The sequence below is a fragment of the Pseudophryne corroboree genome (assembly GCF_028390025.1).
Source record: "Pseudophryne corroboree isolate aPseCor3 chromosome 3 unlocalized genomic scaffold, aPseCor3.hap2 SUPER_3_unloc_58, whole genome shotgun sequence".
Classification (NCBI taxonomy): domain Eukaryota; kingdom Metazoa; phylum Chordata; class Amphibia; order Anura; family Myobatrachidae; genus Pseudophryne; species Pseudophryne corroboree.
Genome location: NW_026967550.1, coordinates 211,918 through 233,803, shown reverse-complemented (window position 1 = coordinate 233,803; position 21,886 = coordinate 211,918). Strand labels below are relative to the sequence as shown.

General features: G+C 44.4%; 1 protein-coding gene across 1 annotated transcript in view; it reads left to right on the top strand.

The window, feature by feature from the left end:
- The first annotated feature begins 1,589 nt into the window (after window positions 1-1,589).
- LOC134984480 (oocyte zinc finger protein XlCOF22-like) overlaps window positions 1,590-21,886 on the top strand; it is a 45,830-nt gene continuing 25,533 nt past the window's right edge. Inside the window, exon 1 of the mRNA XM_063950049.1 lies at window positions 1,590-2,038. Within this exon, the coding sequence (XP_063806119.1) occupies window positions 1,612-2,038 (427 nt within the window). The 5' untranslated portion in view covers window positions 1,590-1,611. The remainder of the gene's footprint in view (window positions 2,039-21,886) is intronic.

The following is a 21,886-nucleotide window of genomic DNA, read 5'->3' as shown; positions in this document are numbered from 1 at the left end:
CCACCATGGGAAATTAACACAGCGCTTCTCACCCGCAGCGGGAGACATCCAATTCCTTTCCCCCACAGGGGCTCTCTCACTCGCAGGGAACCGCCTTCCTGTAAGCTCCCTCGTCTCAGCCGCCAGCTTTTTTCTCTCCCCTTAGTCAGCCCACCAACAAAACCGCCACTACACGCGCCCAGCCACCTCTCTCAGCACACGGGACCTCTGGAAGCTTCTCCAAGATCTCCCCCGCGCACTGCGCGCTTAACAGAGTCCCCTCACCTTCAGCAGGCACAGAATAATAACATGCATAAACACTATACATTATTGGATCACTAGAAAGATCCAAGTTATTATCACATATATGGTATACATCAGTTGGCAGCATCTCTATTACCTTATAGATCTACACATTCATTAATTGATTTGCCCTCTCATAGTGTCCCAAGGCCTTCAGATCACTAGAGTACTACAGTAATAATACAGGGACATGACTGGGGAGGTGAGGGGTTCTGGGAGCGTCACAATAATGTCACTTCTATTTATAGTAATAATACAGGGACATGACTGGAGAGGTGAGGGGACCGGGAGTGTCACAGTGACATCACTTTTATCTATAGTAATAATACAGGGACATGACTGGGGAGGTGAGGAGATCTGGGAGCGTCACAATAACATCACTTATATCTATAGTAATAATACAGGGACATGACTGGGGTCTGAGGAGACTTGGGAGTACAGTAGCACCGGGGGATGTGTCTGGGTGAGGACTGGAGAGGTGACTGCTGGGAATGGGACATTATACAGTAACACCAGGGGATGTGTCTGGGTGATGACTGGAGAGGTGACTGCTGGGAATTGGACATTATACAGTTACACCAGGAGACGTGTCTGGGTGATGACTGTATCACTGTGTGTGTCTGGTGTCTATAAGGTGTCAGGATGTCACTGTCTATGTCTTCATGCAGGAGGGGGAGTATATAGAGGAGCACAGGGGTCTGTACAAGGACGTGATGATGGAGAATCACCGGCCCCTCACATCACTGGGTAAGAGGAAACTGTCATGTATTGTACAGGGGAGAGCAGGTATGGGGGCCCCCTATATACACACATCATCTGATAATCACATATATACACTGTACTCAATCACTGTGTGTCTCCTACAGATGGACCCAATAACAGAGATCCCCCAGAGAGATGTCCCCGTCCTCTGTATTCCCAGGATTGTACAGAGGAGAATCACAGGATCCCACAGGAGGATCAGGTAGGTGGGATTTAGGGTATCATCCAATACACAATAGTGACGGTCACTATATGATCTGTAGAGGATTTGTGTGTCTTATACACTGATATTATACTATTTCACCTCACTTTAATCAAACAGTATGCAAATGCCATTGTATTTTTTGGGTTATTTAGGTAGAACGTCTTTCTCGTATAAAGGCAGAAGATATAGAGGGAGAAGAAGAGACGTATGTGACTGATATAAAGGCAGAAGATACAGAGGGAGAAGAAGAGACGTATGTGACTGATATAAAGGCAGAAGATACAGAGGGAGAAGAAGAGACGTATGTGACTGATATAAAGGCAGAAGATACAGAGGGAGAAGAAGAGACGTATGTGACTGATATGAAGGCAGAAGATATAGAGGAAGAAAAAGAGACGTATGTGACTTATATAAAGGCAGAAGATACAGAGGGAGAAGAAGAGACATATGTGACTGATGTAAAGGAAGAAGATATAGAGGAAGAAGAGACGTATGTGACTGATATGAAGGCAGAAGATATAGAGGGAGAAGAAGAGACGTATGTGACTGATATAAAGACAGAAGATATAGAGGGAGAAGAAGAGACGTATGTGACTGATATAAAGGCAGAAGATACAGAGGGAGAAGAAGAGACGTATGTGACTGATATAAAGGCAGAAGATACAGAGGGAGAAGAAGAGACGTATGTGACTGTTATAAAGGCAGAAGATATAGAGGGAGAAGAAGAGACGTATGTGAGGGGTGATCAGCAGTGTAAGAAGGAGGAGATCCCTACAGATATCAGCACAGGTGAGTAATAAACACTTTTCTCTGACGTCCTAGTGGATGCTGGGAACTCCGTAAGGACCATGGGGAATAGCGGCTCCGCAGGAGACTGGGCACAAAAGTAAAGCTTTAAGACTACCTGGTGTGCACTGGCTCCTCCCCCTATGACCCTCCTCCAAGCCTCAGTTAGATTTTTGTGCCCGGCCGAGAAGGGTGCACACTAGGGGCTCTCCTGAGCTTCTTAGTGAAAGTTTAGTTTTAGGTTTTTTATTTTCAGTGAGACCTGCTGGCAACAGGCTCACTGCATCGAGGGACTAAGGGGAGAAGAAGCGAACTCACTTGCGTGCAGAGTGGATTGGGCTTCTTAGGCTACTGGACACCATTAGCTCCAGAGGGACCGAACACAGGCCCAGCCTCGGAGCTCGGTCCCAGAGCCGCGCCGCCGGCCCCCTTACAGAGCCAGAAGCAAGAAGAGGTCCGGAAAAATCAGCGGCAGAAGACATCAGTCTTCAACAAGGTAGCGCACAGCACTGCAGCTGTGCGCCATTGTTACTCAGGCACACTTCACACTTCGGTCACTGAGGGTGCAGGGCGCTAGGGGGGGGCGCCCTGAGCAGCAATGTAAACACCTTGGCTGGCATAAATACACCACATATAACCCCCAGGGCTATATGGATGTATTTTAACCCATGCCAGAACTCACCAAAAAGCGGGAGAAAAGGCCGCTGAGAAGGGGGCGGAGCCTATCTCCTCAGCACACGGGCGCCATTTTCCATCACAGCTCCGCTGGAAGGACGTCTCCCTGACTCTCCCCTGCAGTCCTGCACTACAGAAAAGGGTAAAAAAGAGAGGGGGGCACTAATTTGGCGCAGTTTTGATACTAACAGCAGCTATAAGGGAAAAGCACATTTTATAGTAGTATTCCTGTCTATATATAGCGCTCTGGTGTGTGCTGGCATACTCTCCCTCTGTCTCCCCAAAGGGCTAGTGGGGTCCTGTCCTCTATCAGAGCATTCCCTGTGTGTGTGCGGTGTGTCGGTACGATTGTGTCGACATGTTTGAGGAGGAAAATGAGATGGAGGCGGGGCAATTGCCTATAGAGTTGTCACCCCCTAGGGAGTCAACACCTGAGTGGATGAGCTTATGGAAGGAATTGCGTGACAGTGTCAGCTCTTTACGACAGACAGTTGACGACATGAGACAGCCGGCTACTCAGCTTGTGCCTGTCCAGGGGTCTCAAACGCCATCAGGGGCTTTAAAACGCCCGTTACATCAAATGGCAGACACAGACACGGATACTGACTCCAGTGTCGATGATGAGGAGACAAACGTGACTTCCACTAGGGCCACACGTTACATGATTGAAGCAATGAAAAATGTATTGCATATCTCTGATAATACAAGTACCACTAAAAAGGGTATTATGTTTGGTGAGAAAAAACTGCCTGTAGTTTTTCCTGTATCCGAGGAATTAAATGAAGTGTGTGATGAGGCGTGGGTTTCCCCCGATAAAAAACTGATAATTCCTAAAAGGTTATTGGCATCGTACCCTTTCCCGCCAGAGGATAGGGCACGTTGGAAAACACCCCCTAGGGTGGATAAAGCGCTCACACGCTTGTCTAAACAGGTAGCACTACCCTCTCCTGATACGGCCGCCCTAAAGGAACCTGCCGATAGAAAGCTGGAGAATATCCTAAAATGTATATACACACTGTTGCCTTATAGGTAATTGTCTGCACTTCGTCTAATATTAGGGCAATAGATATTGTCTGAATCAAAATATAATTCATTATAAATAGGCGATGTTACCATAGTGGACAGTATACTGGATATATATAGTAAGGAATAGATATGAAATAAGTTTGAATGTATGAGGTAATGTTTAGCTGATTTAAGAGATTAGGTTTGTGTATGTGTTTATATAGATATACTGTATATTTGTGTTTTACAGCAAGATGGTAAAAAATAGTGTAGGGAACAGGTTTATTCTGCTCTAGTCATAAATAAGGCCAGAGAGGTTACAGTAAGATCAAGAGTCATTGTAGAGAAAAGGTATTAGGCCATAAATGATAATAGGTATGTGACAGAGCTCTGTTGGTCATTGGAATTCACAGGTGTGCTTACAGTAGATCAGAATCTACTGGTTTGTCTATTGTCCAGTGAAGGTTAAAAGCTAGGGAGTATAAATTAACTACTATGAAAAGAGATCACATCCATTGATAAAACATTGTGTAACCGACCCCAGGAAAACTTGTCAATACAACAGAACTTTGGATGAAAAGACATTCCAGATTTTACAATACTATACTTGCTTAAGGCAGTGTGGACACCACACTTTTATGACACCATGCCTCTGTGAACAGGACACGACAGCCCAGTTCAATGTTTGTTTTATTACACCTTGGAATCTGACAAACCTATAATTACCTATTCCATTGGAAACTATGAGAATATGATAGTTTGAATTGGTAAAATATGAGATAAAAGGACCAGACTTGTAGTTAGGAGTTAGAAGGAAGAGGGAGAGGGAGAAGAAGAAGGAGAAGGAAGGAAGTCAGTCAGGAGGAGAAGTCATGGAGAACATGCAGAAGGAATGATTCTTGGGATGGCAATCTTTAACTTGCAAGTATACATTTTATGTTAGCAATTGAAACTGTTTGTGAAACTTATGTCATGTTGTTTTATGTTATGTAACGAAGGAAGCATATATAATTATAATTAGTATATATATCACTACTGTGTATATCTTATTCTGTACGATTTGATCTGCCTGTAAATAAAGAATCATATAAAAAGAGCGGTAATATTCAAGCTTGAACTCTCTTTAAGGAATCTTAACTTCATAATTTCATAAGTCATATATATATAAGGACTGCATATATTTATCAGCCAATTAATTTGTAAGCCTGACATAATATATTTGCAGATATATATGATAACGCATATTAATTTAAATATATCCATATATTAATAACCATATATGTTATATTGAATATTAATATTCATAAATAAGATTCCATAAATCAATATTGGCGACCACGAAGGGACTTGTTATTACTGAATCTGATTATCTGATCTATAATATTTATGAGGAGTAGCAGATGCTATAAGCTGGCTACCAAATCTGCAGAATCACGGTGGGGATGTATCTATGAAAATTTATTACCATTGTGTAATGTCAATTTTGTATTCTGTATAACCTAGGATAAATGTGTTAGTGCAATATACGTTATTTTAACTAACATAATATCTATTAGGAAGCAGCACCAAAGGCTATAAGCCTGCTGGCAAAATACAAGATCACAGTGGAATAGGTTACAAATGAGAATAAAGAATTTAAAGGCCTAGAATAGAAAATGTGCACAGTGGAAAAGAGTATTTCCAAATAAATGTATAAATGTACCAGGTATTAGAGTTTAACCTTAAGACACCGGTCAATCTTAAGGAGAGGATACCTTCAGTACTAAAAACAAAGAATATATAAATTTAGCATTGAAATGTTAAAAATGCAAAAGTTTTCTGTAGCATTTAGAAAAATGCGCAGAACTGCGGCTCTAGAAGCCAAACAGAAATGTAAAGAAGAATCAGGTTCACGTCTTCGTAAGGCGTGCCTGACCATTAATGCAAAAATGCATTCGTTATTTAAGTCCCTTAAACAGAAAAATAAACAGAAAAAGTTTGGGGCAGAAGCGAAAAGCCTGACAGTTTGTAATCAAATTGTCAAGATCTCTGATGAAGAGATAACATCCAGCAAGCAAGCTGAGATAGAAACACCAAACAGGAATAGTGTTGAGGTATGTGAAACTCTGTACACAGAGTCTACAGGAGTCAGAAATGACTTAATCAGTCAAGATCCTAAAATTAAGGAAAGTTACATGTTGCAGGACTGCATCAATGTGCAGCGCATGGAGTCTGCTATGGTCACACAGACCACCAGCAGAACAGCCTCTGTGGTAAAGGAAGAAAGTAGCAATGTGCCGGATGTGTCTATCATCAGACAGCACATTAATGTAAAGGAGGTAGCAGCAATAGGAGATGTCCCCTATACTGTGTCTAGTAAGGGGGAAGATCATTGTAACTCAGATTATGAGTATTCTGCTGAATACACTCTCAGAGTTCCCAATGTAAATGAAGAATTTGTTATGCCCTTAGGCAAAGGTGAATTGTCAGCAGATTTAAACACTGATAGCAGCAGTACAGTGCACACAGGGGTGGGGAAGTTCCCCATGGTGAAAACTCCCATGGCAACCAGAGTTGCAAACCTTGAAATGTATTCACCTGGAAACATGTTTAAAGGGAAAATCCATGAAATTAATTCAGGAATGCATGTTTACAAACAAAGTTCCCAAACTTATGTAACCCCCACAGAGCACTCAGAGACTTCTAGTGATGGTGCAAATGTTTGCATGCTCTCAGAGAGACCACATGCAGAGTGTCATTCTGCAAACCACACACCAATTAACAATGACAAAAAGGATCACCAGGATGAAAATGTTTTTATGCCCTGGTGCCATAACCATTTTATTACAGGTGTGGAAAGACAGAAAGCCCTGGGACCTGCAATACATATTTGGCAAAGTTTAACAAGTTTCTCTCCCCACAAAAGTAGGTTTTTTCAGAAGCTCCAAGATTCTTCCAAACTAAGGAGCCACACCAAGCAGCAAACGCTATGGTTAAAGACAGTCTGGGACCAGGCTGCATCACAAGGGAGTATGGTCACAAGTGAATACGGTAGTATCATTCCTTTACTTGTTAGATCCAATGAAGCCATTGTTTGCTTTGATGTTCAAACAGCCACAGTTTCCAAATTAAACCTGCATCATATCTGCAGCGACAATTGTGCTGTCATTGACACACAATGTGACAGGAAAGATTGGCACAGGCCAGAAACAATTGTTTGTTTGTTATTCAATCGTTAAAAGACACATTTGTAAATTCTGTACCTGATAACATGCAGCAGATAGGACAGAATGCATAGCAAGCTATGTTAAATCACTGTATAAATATCTGTGATAGTCATTGTATGTATTTTTGTTTGATTCATAGTAATCCTGGCAACCTGTATACAGAATGGTGCAAGACTCCAAAAAGACTCCAATTTACAAGGGAAAAGGTCTTCATTAACCCTTTCATCGCTGCTATCCAGCAAAATCTACATAGCATCCCTAAAGACTGATATATGGACAAATCCTCAAGGAGTTTTCCAGTTTCACAAGAAAGGGGAAGGTTTTCATTAACCCTTTCATCACAAGTAATCATTACTTGTCTTTCAAACTACATGTACACTCCCACAACAGTGTACAGCACATCTCATCACTGTGATTATACAGAACTGTCTCATCCCTTCATATACCTTAATCACATATATGTAAACATTTGTCTGAGATATATTTTATATCATTGCATATATACCTTGTAAATATTTTATGTTTTTTTTATATATTACACAATAGATACTACCTATGCTTCCTTCGTAAAAGCTTCAAAAGTAATTAAATATCTAATACAGGATGGTATACCACGTTATAACAAATTGGGCCGAGATTATTAAGTGGGATGAATAATTCTCTTAATAAAGACTGTCACAAGTCTAAGATAATTATTTGTAGCATAACAGGGTCACTGTATATGCACATGGCTGCATATAAAATAATATTGGATGGAATTAGATATATTTAAAGCCATTCCTAAATGATATTTAATATCTGTTTGAAGCAAAATTATATTCATTTATTGTATTGATAGGATGTTACTATATACACATCAAAAGCATTTTAAATAATTATTAGTCAAAATATAGGTAGGATAGAAAACGCCTTTATATGGGTTAAACTGGTATAAGTTTATGTAAGATTGAGATGTATAAATAGGTACAAGGTAGAATAAGGAGATTTAAGACTGCATGGTAATTTATTCAGTGAGGAAATACAGAACAGAGTAGGTGTACTACTCACAGCCATTTGTGGTACTATTGCCCGAAGACAATTAAGACCTACTATTAACAAGCAAGGAAAGAAAGAAAGAAAGAAAAAAAAAAAAAGACTGTTTCATATATGCCTGTTCTATTCAAAATCACAACCTGTTTGTGCAAAAGCAATATGGACACTGGTCACAACTGCGGCATTGGATAAACGCAAAGGAAACAGAACTGCTAAAGACTGTATAAAGACTATTACTATTACTGAGGGTCGTCACAAGTACTGAATGTTCAAGACACAGCACTCGACGTACACAGCCCTCTGCCTCAAACAGCGAAATGGCAAGCAAAGGAGCAGCTGCTACGAAGAATTCTACTTCTAGTAATGGTGCAAATGTTGCAAACGCAAGGCCATAATGCAAACGCAAGGCATCTCCAATTGCAAGCAAACCACGCAGATGACAGTCTTATCCCAGTAAATTGCTACATACAAGAACAGCAAAAATGTCCAAACGTACTGATCCAGATACAGAAAAAAGGTCTACAATTGGGCTATGGTATTCCAAATGTCTGTAGAAATTAGTTTTCCTCATGAATACTGAATAAAAACCTCAGTTTTGTCTGCTTTAGTTAAAAGTAGAATAAGGTTAGGTAAGCTAAGAATTTTTAGAGATTTTTAAAATCATAATGGTTATTATTATTACACTTATGGTATATATTATGGTTACAACGAAAGTTATGTTTGAAGGAATATTTTGAAATGTATTTGGAAGCAATTACGCTAGTTTAATGTGTGGCCAATCAAAAGAATTTCTCATGGCCACAAGGGGGCGACTGTTGCCTTATAGGTAATTGTCTGCACTTCGTCTAATATTAGGGCAATAGATATTGTCTGAATCAAAATATAATTCATTATAAATAGGCGATGTTACCATAGTGGACAGTATACTGGATATATATAGTAAGGAATAGATATGAAATAAGTTTGAATGTATGAGGTAATGTTTAGCTGATTTAAGAGATTAGGTTTGTGTATGTGTTTATATAGATATACTGTATATTTGTGTTTTACAGCAAGATGGTAAAAAATAGTGTAGGGAACAGGTTTATTCTGCTCTAGTCATAAATAAGGCCAGAGAGGTTACAGTAAGATCAAGAGTCATTGTAGAGAAAAGGTATTAGGCCATAAATGATAATAGGTATGTGACAGAGCTCTGTTGGTCATTGGAATTCACAGGTGTGCTTACAGTAGATCAGAATCTACTGGTTTGTCTATTGTCCAGTGAAGGTTAAAAGCTAGGGAGTATAAATTAACTACTATGAAAAGAGATCACATCCATTGATAAAACATTGTGTAACCGACCCCAGGAAAACTTGTCAATACAACAGAACTTTGGATGAAAAGACATTCCAGATTTTACAATACTATACTTGCTTAAGGCAGTGTGGACACCACACTTTTATGACACCATGCCTCCGTGAACAGGACACGACAGCCCAGTTCAATGTTTGTTTTATTACACCTTGGAATCTGACAAACCTATAATTACCTATTCCATTGGAAACTATGAGAATATGATAGTTTGAATTGGTAAAATATGAGATAAAAGGACCAGACTTGTAGTTAGGAGTTAGAAGGAAGAGGGAGAGGGAGAAGAAGAAGGAGAAGGAAGGAAGTCAGTCAGGAGGAGAAGTCATGGAGAACATGCAGAAGGAATGATTCTTGGGATGGCAATCTTTAACTTGCAAGTATACATTTTATGTTAGCAATTGAAACTGTTTGTGAAACTTATGTCATGTTGTTTTATGTTATGTAACGAAGGAAGCATATATAATTATAATTAGTATATATATCACTACTGTGTATATCTTATTCTGTACGATTTGATCTGCCTGTAAATAAAGAATCATATAAAAAGAGCGGTAATATTCAAGCTTGAACTCTCTTTAAGGAATCTTAACTTCATAATTTCATAAGTCATATATATATAAGGACTGCATATATTTATCAGCCAATTAATTTGTAAGCCTGACATAATATATTTGCAGATATATATGATAACGCATATTAATTTAAATATATCCATATATTAATAACCATATATGTTATATTGAATATTAATATTCATAAATAAGATTCCATAAATCAATAACTCACACGGGTGTTATACTGCGACCAGCAATCGCCTCAGCCTGGATGTGCAGTGCGGGCCTGGCGTGGTCGGATTCCCTGACTGAAAATATTGATACCCTAGATAGGGACAGTATATTACTGACTATAGAGCATTTGAAGGATGCATTTCTATATATGCGTGATGCACAGAGGGATATTTGCAGACTGGCATCAAGAGTTAGCGCGCTGTCCATTTCTGCAAGAAGAGGTTTATGGACGCGGCAGTGGTCAGGTGATGCGGATTCTAAAAGGCACATGGAAGTATTGCCTTATAAGGGGGAGGAGTTATTTGGGGTAGGTCTATCAGACCTGGTAGCCACGGCAACTGCTGGAAAATCCACATTTGTACCCCAGGTAGCTTCTCAACCTAAGAAGACGCCTTATTATCAGGCGCAGTCCTTTCGGCCCCATAAGGGCAAGCGGGCAAAAGGCGCCTCATTTCTGCCCCGTGGCAGAGGGAGAGGAAAAAGGCTGCAACAAACAGCCAGTTCCCAGGAACAAAAGCCCTCTCCCGCCTCCGCAAAGTCCTCAGCATGACGCTGGGGCTTTACAAGCGGACTCAAGCACGGTGGGGGCCCGTCTCAAGAAGTTCAGTGCGCAGTGGGCCCACTTGCAAGTGGACCCCTGGATCCTTCAGGTGGTATCTCAGGGGTACAAATTGGAATTCGAGACGTCTCCCCCTCGCCGTTTTCTAAAGTCTGCTTTACCGACGTCTCCCTCAGACAGGGAGGCAGTATTGGAAGCCATTCACAAGCTATATTCCCAGCAGGTGATAATCAAGGTACCCCTCCTACAACAGGGAAAGGGGTACTATTCCACACTATTTGTGGTACCGAAGCCGGACGGCTCGGTGAGACCAATTTTAAACCTAAAATCCTTGAACACTTACATACAAAGGTTCAAATTCAAGATGGAGTCACTCAGAGCAGTGATTGCAAACCTGGAAGAAGGGGACTATATGGTGTCTCTGGACATCAAAGATGCTTACCTACATGTCCCAATTTACCCTTCTCACCAAGGGTACCTCAGGTTTGCGGTACAGAACTGTCACTATCAGTTTCAGACGCTGCCGTTTGGATTGTCCACGGCACCCCGGGTCTTTACCAAGGTAATGGCCGAAATTATGATACTCCTTCGAAGGAAGGGAGTTTTAGTTATCCCTTACTTGGACGATCTCCTGATAAGGGCAAGATCCAGGGAACAGTTGGAAGTCGGAGTAGCACTATCTCAGATAGTGCTGCGCCAGCACGGTTGGATTCTCAATATTCCAAAATCGCAGCTGATCCCCACGACACGACTTCTATTCCTAGGGATGATCCTGGACACAGTCCAGAAAAAGGTGTTTCTCCCGGAGGAGAAAGCCAGGGAGTTATCCGAACTAGTCAGAAATCTCCTAAAACCAGGCCAAGTCTCAGTGCATCAATGCACAAGGGTCCTGGGAAAGATGGTGGCTTCTTACGAAGCAATCCCATTCGGCAGATTCCACGCAAGAACCTTCCAGTGGGATCTGCTAGACAAATGGTCCGGGTCGCATCTTCAGATGCATCAGCGGATAATCTTGTCACCAAGGACAAGGGTGTCTCTCCTGTGGTGGTTGCAGAGTGCTCATCTTCTAGAGGGCCGCAGATTCGGCATTCAGGACTGGGTCCTGGTGACCACGGATGCCAGCCTGAGAGGCTGGGGAGCAGTCACACAGGGAAGAAATTTCCAGGGCATGTGGTCAAGCCTGGAGACATCACTTTACATAAATATCCTGGAGCTAAGGGCCATCTACAATGCTCTAAGCCTAGCAAGACCTCTGCTTCAAGGTCAGCCGGTGCTGATCCAGTCAGACAACATCACGGCAGTCGCCCACGTAAACAGACAGGGCGGCACAAGAAGCAGGAGGGCAATGGCAGAAGTTGCAAGGATTCTTCGCTGGGCGGAAAATCATGTGATAGCACTGTCAGCAGTGTTCATTCCGGGAGTGGACAACTGGGAAGCAGACTTCCTCAGCAGACACCACCTCCACCCGGGAGAGTGGGGACTTCACCCAGAAGTCTTCCACATGATTGTGAACCGTTGGGAAAAACCAAAGGTGGACATGATGGCGTCCCGCCTCAACAAAAAACTAGACAGGTATTGCGTCAGGTCAAGGGACCCTCAGGCAATAGCTGTGGACGCTCTGGTAACACCAGGGTGAACCAGTCAGTGTATGTGTTCCCTCCTCTGCCTCTCATACCCAAGGTACTGAGAATCATAAGAAGGAGAGGAGTAAGGACTATACTCGTGGCTCCGGATTGGCCAAGAAGGACTTGGTACCCGGAACTTCAAGAGATGCTCACAGAGGACCTGTGGCCTCTACCTCTAAGAAAAGACCTGCTCCAGCAGGGACCCTGTCTGTTCCAAGACTTACCGCGGCTGCGTTTGACGGCATGGCGGTTGAACGCCGGATCCTGAAGGAAAAAGGCATTCCGGATGAAGTCATCCCTACCCTGATCAAAGCCAGGAAGGATGTAACCGTACAGCATTATCACCGTATTTGGCGTAAATATGTTGCGTGGTGCGAGGCCAGGAAGGCCCCTACAGAGGAATTTCAACTGGGTCGTTTCCTGCATTTCCTGCAAACAGGACTGTCTATGGGCCTCAAATTAGGGTCCATTAAGGTTAAAATTTCGGCCCTGTCGATTTCCTTCCAGAAAGAACTGGCTTCAGTTCCTGAAGTTCAGACGTTTGTCAAGGGGGTACTGCATATACAGCCTCCTTTTCTCTAACGTCCTAGTGGATGCTGGGGACTCCGTCAGGACCATGGGGATTAGCGGGCTCCGCAGGAGACAGGGCACATCTAAAAAAGCTTTTAGGTCACATGGTGTGTACTGGCTCCTCCCCCTATGACCCTCCTCCAAGCCTGTTAGGTTTTTGTGCCCGTCCGAGAGGGTGCAATCTAGGTGGCTCTCTTAAAGAGCTGTTTAGAAAAGTTTTTTTTTAGGTTTCTAATCAGTGATTCCTGCTGGCGACAGGATCACTGCAACGAGGGACTTAGGGGAGAGACTTGCAACTCACCTGCGTGCAGGAGGATTGAAGTCTTAGGCTACTGGACACTGAGCTCCAGAGGGAGTCGGAACACAGGTCAGCCTGGGGTTCGTCCCGGAGCCGCGCCGCCGATCCCCCTTACAGACGCTGAAGAACGGCAGAACGGAGGTCCGGAAACAGGCGGCAGAAGACTCCTCAGTCTTCATGAAGGTAGCGCACAGCACTGCAGCTGTGCGCCATTGTTGCTACACGGCTCACTGATCTCGGTCACGGAGGGTGCAGGGCGCTGCTGGGGGCGCCCTGGGCAGCAATATAGATTACCTTAGAGGCAAATAAATACATCACATATAGCCATTAAGGCTATATGTATGTATTTAACCCAGGCCAGTTTTCCTAATAACCGGGAGAAAAGCCCGCCGAGAAAGCGGAGCTTATTCTCCTCAGCACTCAGCGCCATTTTCCTGACCAGCTCCGCTGGTGAGGAAGGCTCCCACTCTCCCCTGCACTACAGAAACAGGGTTAAAGAGAAGGGGGGAATAAATTGGCGATATAATTATATATTAAGAGCGCATATATAGAAACAACACCTTCTAGGGTTGTTATATACATTATGGCGCTTTTGGTGTGTGCTGGCAAACTCTCCCTCTGTCTCCCCAAAGGGCTAGTGGGTCCTGTCCTCTATCAGAGCATTCCCTGTGTGTGTGCTGTAGGTCGGTACGTGTGTGTCGACATGTATGAGGAAAATGTTGGTGAGGAGACGGAGAAAATTGCCTGTAATGGTGATGTCACTCTCTAGGGAGTCGACACCGGAATGGATGGCTTACTTATGGAATTACGTGATAATGTCAACACGCTGCAAGCCGGTTGACGACATGAGACAGCCGGCGGACAAATTAGTATCGGTCCAGGCGTCTCAGACACCGTCAGGGGCTTGTAAAAACGCCCATTTACCTCAGTCGGTCGACAGACACTGACACGGACACTGACCCCAGTGTCGACGGTGAAGAAACAAACGTATTTTTCCTTTAGGGCCACAAGTTACATGTTAAGGGCAATGAAGGAGGTGTTACATATTTCTGATACCACAAGTACCACAAATAAGGGTATTTTGTAGGGTGGGAATAAACTACTTGTAGTTTTGCCTGAATCAGATAAATTAAATGAAGTGTGTGATGATACGTGGGGTTCCTCCGATAGAAAGTTATGGGCGGTATACCCTTTTCCCGCCAGAAGTAAGGGCGAGTTGGAAAACACACCTTAGGGTGGATAAGGCGCTCACACGCTTATAAAAAACATGGCGTTACCGTTTCCAGATACGGCCGCCCTCAAGGAGCCAGCTGATAGGAAGCTGGAAAATATCATAACAGTATATACACACATACTGGTGTTATACTACGACCAGCAATCGCCTCAGCCTGGATGTGCAGCGCTGAGGGGGCTTGGTCGGATTTCCTGACTGAAAATTTTGATACCCTTGACAGGGACAGGATTTTATTGTCTATAGAGCATTTTAAGGATGCATTTCTATATATGCGTGATGCGCAGAGGCATATTTGCATTCTGGCATCAAGAGTAAATGTGATGTACATATCTGCCAGACGAAGACACGACAGTGGTCAGGTGAGGCAGATTCCAGACGGCATATGGAAGTATTGTCGTATAAAGGGGCGGTCCATTGGACCTGGTGGCCATGGCAACAGCTGAAAAATCCACCTTTTGTTACCCCGAGTCACATATTGGCAGAAAAGGACACAGTCTTTTCAGTCTCAGTCCTTTCGTCCCCATACGGGCAGGCGGGCAAAGGCCAGTCATATCTGCCCAGGGGTAGAGGAAAGGGAAGAAGACTGCAGCAAGCAGCTCATTCCCAGGAACAGAAGCTCCTCACGGCTTCTGCCAAGTCCGCAGCATAACGCTGGGGCCGTACAAGCGGACTCAGGTGCGGTAGGGGGTCATCTCAAGAGTTTCAGCAACACTCGCAAGGGAACTCCGGGATCCTACATGTAATATCCCAGGTGTACATTGGAAATTCGAGACGTCTCCCCCTCACACAATTCACAGGCTGTATTCCCAGCAGGTGATAATCAAAGTACCCTTCTTACAACAAGGAAGGGGGTAGTATTCCACACTATATTGTGGTACTGAAGCCAACCGGCTCGGTGAGATCTGAAATATTTGAACACTTACATACAAGCGTTCAAATCAAGATGGAGTCACTCGGAGCAGTGATAGCGAACCAGGAAGAAGGGGACGATATGGTGTCACTGGATATCAGGGACACTTACCTACAGGTCCAAATTTGCCCTTCTCACCAAGGGTACTTCAGGTTCCTGGTACAGAACTGTCACTATAAGTTCAGACGCTGCCGTTTGGATTGTCCACGGCGCCCCGGGTCTTTACCAAGGTAATGGCCGGAATGATGATTTTTCTTAAAAGAAACATGGACGCTTTCCTGATAAGGGCAAGGTCCAGAGAACAGTTGGAGGTCGGAGTAGCACTATCTTAAGTAGTTCTACGACAGCACGAGTGGATTCTAAATATTCCAAAATCGCAGCTTTTTCCGACGACACGTCTACTGTTCCTAGGGATGATTCTGGACACAGTCCAGAAAAACGTGTTTCTCCCAGTGGAGAAAGCCAGGGAGTTATCCGAGCTAATCGGGATCCTCCTAAAACCAGGAAAAGTGTCAGTGCATCATTGCACAAGAGTCCTGGTAAAAATGGTAGCTTATTACGAAGCAATTCCATTCGGCAGATTTCCCGCAAGAACTCTTCAGTGGGATCTGCTGGACAAATGGTCCGGATCGCATCCTCAGATGCATCAGCGGATAACCCTATATCCAAGGACAAGGGTGTCTCTCCTGTGGTGATTACAGAGTGCTCATCTTCTAGAGGGCCGCAGATTCGGCATTCAAGATTGGATGCCGGTGACCACGGAGGCCAGCCTGAGAGGCTGGGGAACAGTCACACAGGGAAAAAATTTCCAGGGAAGTGTGATTAAGTCTGGAGAATTCTCTCCGCATAAATAAGTTTAGAGCAAATTTATAATGCTCTAAACTTAGCTAGACCTCTGCTTCAAGGTCAGCCGGTATTGATCCAGTGGGATAACATCACGGCAGTCGCCCATGTAAACAGAAAGGGCGGCACAAGAAGCAGGAGGGCAGTGACAAAACTGCAAGGATTTTTCGCTAGGCGGAAAATCATGTGATAGCACTGTCAGCAGTGTTCTTTCCGGGAGTGGACGACTGGGAAGCAGACTTCCTCAGCAGGCATGACCTCCACCCGGGAGAGTGGAAACTTCATAGGGAAGTTTTTCAACATGATTGTGGACCGTTGGCAAAGACCAAAGGTGGACATGATGGCGTCCCGCCCGAACAAAAAACGGGACAGGTATTCCGCCAGGTCATGAGACCTTCAGGCGATAGCGGTGGATGTTCTGGTAACACCGTGGGTGTACCAGTCAGTGTATGTGTTCCCTCCTCTGTTTCTCATAAACAAGGTATTGAGAATTATAAGACATAGAGGAGTAGGAACTATACTAGTGGCTCCGGATTGGCCAAGAGGGACTTGGTACCCGGAACTTCAAGAAATGCTCACAGAGGACTAAGGGCCTGGGGAGCTAAGAAGGGACTTGCTTCAGCAAGTACCATGTCTATTCCAAGACTTACCGCGGCTGCGTTTGACGGCATGGCGGTTGAATGCCGGATCCTGAAGGCAAAAGGCATTCCATAAGAGGTCATACCTACCCTGGTCGAAGCCAGGAAGGAGGTGACCGCACAACGTCATCACCACATGTGGTGAAAATATGTTGCGTGGGTGAGGCCAGGAAGGCTCCACGACGAAAATTCAACTAGGTCGATTTCTACACTTCCTGAAAACAGGAGTGTTTTGGGCCTCAAATTGGGGTTCATTAACATTTAAATTTCGGCCCTGTAGATTTTCTTCCAGAAAGAATTGACTTCAGTTCCTGAAGTCCAGATTGTAAAGGGTGTATTGCATATACAGCTTTTTGTGCCTCTAGGGGCACCGTGAGATCTCAACATAGTGTTGGGATTCCTTAAAATCATATTGGTTTGAACCGCTCAAATCTGTGGATTTGAAATATCTCACATGGAAAGTGACCATGCTGTTGACCAATATCTCACATGGGAAGTGACCATGCTGTTAGCCCTGGCCTCGGCCAGGTGATTGTCAGAATGGGCGGCTTTGTCTTACAAAAGCCCATATTAAAATTTTCCATTTGAACAGGGCAGAACTGGAACTCGTCTCCAGTTTCTTCCTAAAGGGGTGTCAGCGTTTTCACCTGAAACAACCTGTTGTGGTGCCTGCGGCTACTAGGGACTTGGAGGACTCCAAGTTACTAGACGTTGTCAGGGCCCTAAATATATATATATATATATATATATATATATATATATAGTTAGGACGGCTGGAGTCAGAAAGTCTGACTTGCTGTTTATATTGTATGCACCCAACAAGCTGGGTGCTCCTGCTTCTAAGCAGTCTATTGCACGCTGGATTTGTAGTACAATTCAGTTTGCACATTCTGTGGCAGGCCTGCCACAGCCGAAATATGTAGATGCCCATTCCACAAGGAAGGTGGGCTCATCCTGGGCGGCTGCCCGAGGAGTCTCGGCATTACAACTTTGCTGAGCAGCTACGTGGTCAGGGGAGAACACGTTTGTAAAATTTTACAAATTTTGATACTCTGGCTAAGGAGGACCTGGAGTTCTCTCATTCGGTGCTGCAGAGTCATCCGCACTCTCCCGCCCGTTTGGGAGCTTTGGTATAATCCCCATGGTCCTGACGGAGTCCCCAGCATCCACTAGGACGTTAGAGAAAATAAGAATTTACTTACCGATAATTCTATTTCTCGTAGTCCGTAGTGGATGCTGGGCGCCCATCCCAAGTGCGGATTGTCTGCAATGCTTGTACATAGTTATTGTTACAAAAATCGGGTTATTACTATTGTTGTGAGCCATCTTTTCAGAGGCTACTTCGTTTTGATATCATACTGTTAACTGGGTTCAGATCACAAGTTGTACGGTGTGATTGGTGTGGCTGGTATGAGTCTTACCCGGGATTCAAGATCCTTCCTTATTGTGTACGCTCGTCCGGGCACAGTACCTAACTGAGGCTTGGAGGAGGGTCATAGGGGGAGGAGCCAGTACACACCATGTGACCTAAAAGCTTTTTTAGATGTGCCCTGTCTCCTGCGGAGCCCGCTAATCCCCATGGTCCTGACGGAGTCCCCAGCATCCACTACGGACTACGAGAAATAGAATTATCGGTAAGTAAATTCTTATTTTATGCCTCCAGTGGCACCTTGGGATCTCAATGTAGTTTTGGGGTTCCTAAAATCACATTGGTTTGAACCACTCACCACTGTGGACTTAAAATATCTCACATGGAAAGTGGTAATGCTGTTGGCCCTGGCTTCAGCCAGGCGTGTCTCAGAATTGGCGGCTTTATCCTATAACAGCCCTTACCTAATTTTTCATACGGACAGAGCAGAATTGGGGTCTCGCCTATTGTGGTACCTGCGGCTACTAGGGACTTGGAGGACTCCAAGTTGCTGGACGTAGTCAGGGCCCTGAAAATATATGTTTCCAGGACGGCTGGAGTCAGAAAATCTGACTCGCTGTTTATCCTGTATGCACCCAACAAGCTGGGTGCTCCTGCTTCTAAGCAGACTATTGCTCGTTGGATTTGTAGTACAATTCAGCTTGCACATTCTGTGGCAGGCCTGCCACAGCCAAATTCTGTAAAAGCCCATTCCACAAGGAAGGTGGGCTCATCTTGGGCGGCTGCCCGAGGGGTCTCGGCTTTACAACTTTGCCGAGCAGCTACTTGGTCAGGGGCAAACACGTTTGCTAAATTCTACAAATTTGATACCCTGGCTGAGGAGGACCTGGAGTTCTCTCATTCGGTGCTGCAGAGTCATCCGCACTCTCTCGCCTGTTTGGGAGCTTTGGTATAATCCCCATGGTCCTTACGGAGTTCCCAGCATCCACTTGGATGTCAGAGAAAATAAGAATTTACTTACCGATAATTCTATTTCTCGTAGTCCGTAGTCTATGCTGGGCGCCCATCCCAAGTGCGGATTGTCTGCAATACTTGTACATAGTTATTGTTACAAAAATCGGGTTATTATTGTGAGCCATCTTTTCAGAGGCTCCTCTGTTATCATGCTGTTAACTGGGTTCAGATCACAGGTTGTACGGTGTGATTGGTGTGGCTGGTATGAGTCTTACCCGGGATTCAAAATCCTTCCTTATTGTGTACGCTCATCAGGGCACAGTATCCTAACTGAGGCTTGAAGGAGGGTCATAGGGGGAGGAGCCGCACTGGCACACCAGGTAGTCCTAAAGCTTTACTTTTGTGCCCAGTCTCCTACGGAGCCGCTATTCCCCATGGTCCTTACGGAGTTCCCAGCATCCACTACGGACTACGAGAAATAGAATTATCGGTAAGTAAATTCTTATTATTACAGAAGTCACATATTCTCATTGCTCAGTCACTACAGCAATCTTTTATTCTACACCCTCCTCTGCCATCAGCCCTGTTCTCAGTTGGGTGTTTATAACACAAGGTTATCCATGACAAATATCACATGAAGAGCGTTATTACACACATCACTATAATGTTATTAAATGTAACAAGCAGAAGTTTATTTTTAGGGATCATATATAAGTAGCAGTGTGTTTTTTGTGGAGCGCCTAATTTGTATGGGATCTAAATTTCTCAGTTTAGCAACCTTTTATTAAATAACCTTCATTTTGTTAGATTATGCAGGTATTAAATAATTCCTTGTATATAGTAGACCTATTTGGCCATTTGTGGTCAGGTTTATATCTTTTACATTTAGCGAGGTGTAGTCGTGGTGTAAAGGACAGAGTATAATTCCTGATTAGTTAAAAAAACAAATACCAAATACCGAGCAACATCACCAAACAGGTAATTTCAACTTTAAACTTGTCATTTATTTTGTACTGTCTGGACATGGCTACTAATAACAGATGCACAGACATAATTCTTAAAGCTATATGTGCAAATGCTAGGAGTTTAGAATACAAAATGCAGAGCTAATTGTGATAATGACAAGGGATAACCTGGGTATTGTGGCAATATCATGGTGCAATGAGGATCATGACTGGGATATAGCTATTCCAGGATACAATTTATTTAGGAAGGATAGAATGGTCAGTATAGGAGAAAGGGTAGCAATGTATGTGGAAAAAAAGCATAAAGGCTACTTCAATTAATACAAAATATTTTAGACAAATCTGAGGCCCTTTGGGTCACCACGGAAACCGGGGAGAAGGACATTATTCGCATTGGGGTGATCTGTAGACCACCTGGCCAGGGGCAGGATTTGGACAGGAATCTATTGTTGGACATCACTAAAATGGTTTTAAAGGGAGAAGTCATAATCATGGGAGACTTTAATTTAACTGATGTAAATTGGGTGGGGTCTTTTGCAAGTTCAGCTACAAGTGGCAAATTTCTATATTCCTTACAGGGAGCATCTCTCAATAACAGCAGATATTTCCCTTCTACATAGAAGAGCGGTCGGGAAAGAAAGAAGTAAACCTCCTTCCTCTTTCATCCACTAGGGGACACTGGAGTCTTATACAGTAGGGATGTGAAGCTTGCAACCGGAGGAGTGGCACAATCTAAAAATTAGCATTGTCTGCACAGCCGGCTCCTCCTCCTTCACATCCCTCAGTTTGAAAAATTGTGCCAAGGAGGTACAAGCACAAGAAGGGAGCTCCTCCTCCATTTCAATACTGAGACTGAGTTAACCTAATGTAAAGGGGGACGAAAGTCTTCAGAATAGAGAGACAATGATCCCTACTAAAGGGGATCTGCATCTCTCCTCAGAAAATCCGGAGCACAGAGTCAGCAGTGAGTACTGGTTGTAAAGGGGCCCTAGTTACAGTTACACTTACGGTAACCATAGCTTCTTCATGGATCCTGGAGGCAGTTTGACAGACTTCTTCCCGCGGACCACACACAACGCTGCTACCTTCTGACTCTAAGCCCTGGGTCTCAGCAGCGCAGCTTCCCCGCCGCCCCCCTCCTTCCGCTGCCGCTGTGACAGAACAAACGGTCTAAAACACTCCCTGGCCGGCTATATACTCCCGCTTCATGTCAGCTCCCCCGCCCGCCCCTCCTTCCTCTACAGACGGAGGGCTGAGGGAGACACAGCGTGGCTGTCAGCGGCAGCGTATACCGCCGCCTCTTAAACACACAGCGGGGCGCTTGAAAAGAGCGTTGCCGCCCGCTGAAACGACATATCTCTCGCGGCTGCAGCCGCAGCTTCCCCTGCACTCGCCGGGACCCGGGCTATATCCCCCGCACACTTCCTTCCGCCGTCGGCGCTAGTACGAGGGCTTCTCATACGCTGATGCCTTATAACTTAAGCCCTGGTAGGCTAGCAGCGCAGCTCCTCTGCCGCTCCCCTTTTATAGAGAGTAGAGGCTATTCCATTTGGGGGTTAGATGATGTTTGATGAGTTAGACAAGTGGATTTCGCAGGCAACTGCAGTGACTTCTACCTACTTCTTACTCGAGCACCACGTCACACGTTAGAGGAGGTTGCTCGGGACCAGTGTTTAAATTCATTCGATCGCTGTCGTACCGAGCCAGAAGAGATTTTGGAGCAACAGACTCGTGGAACCAGAGGTAGAGGTCGTTCATAGTCGACACCAGAAAAGCAGAACAGACCTGCTGACAAACCCGTGGCATGACGGTTTTCCTGCTCACCCGGGG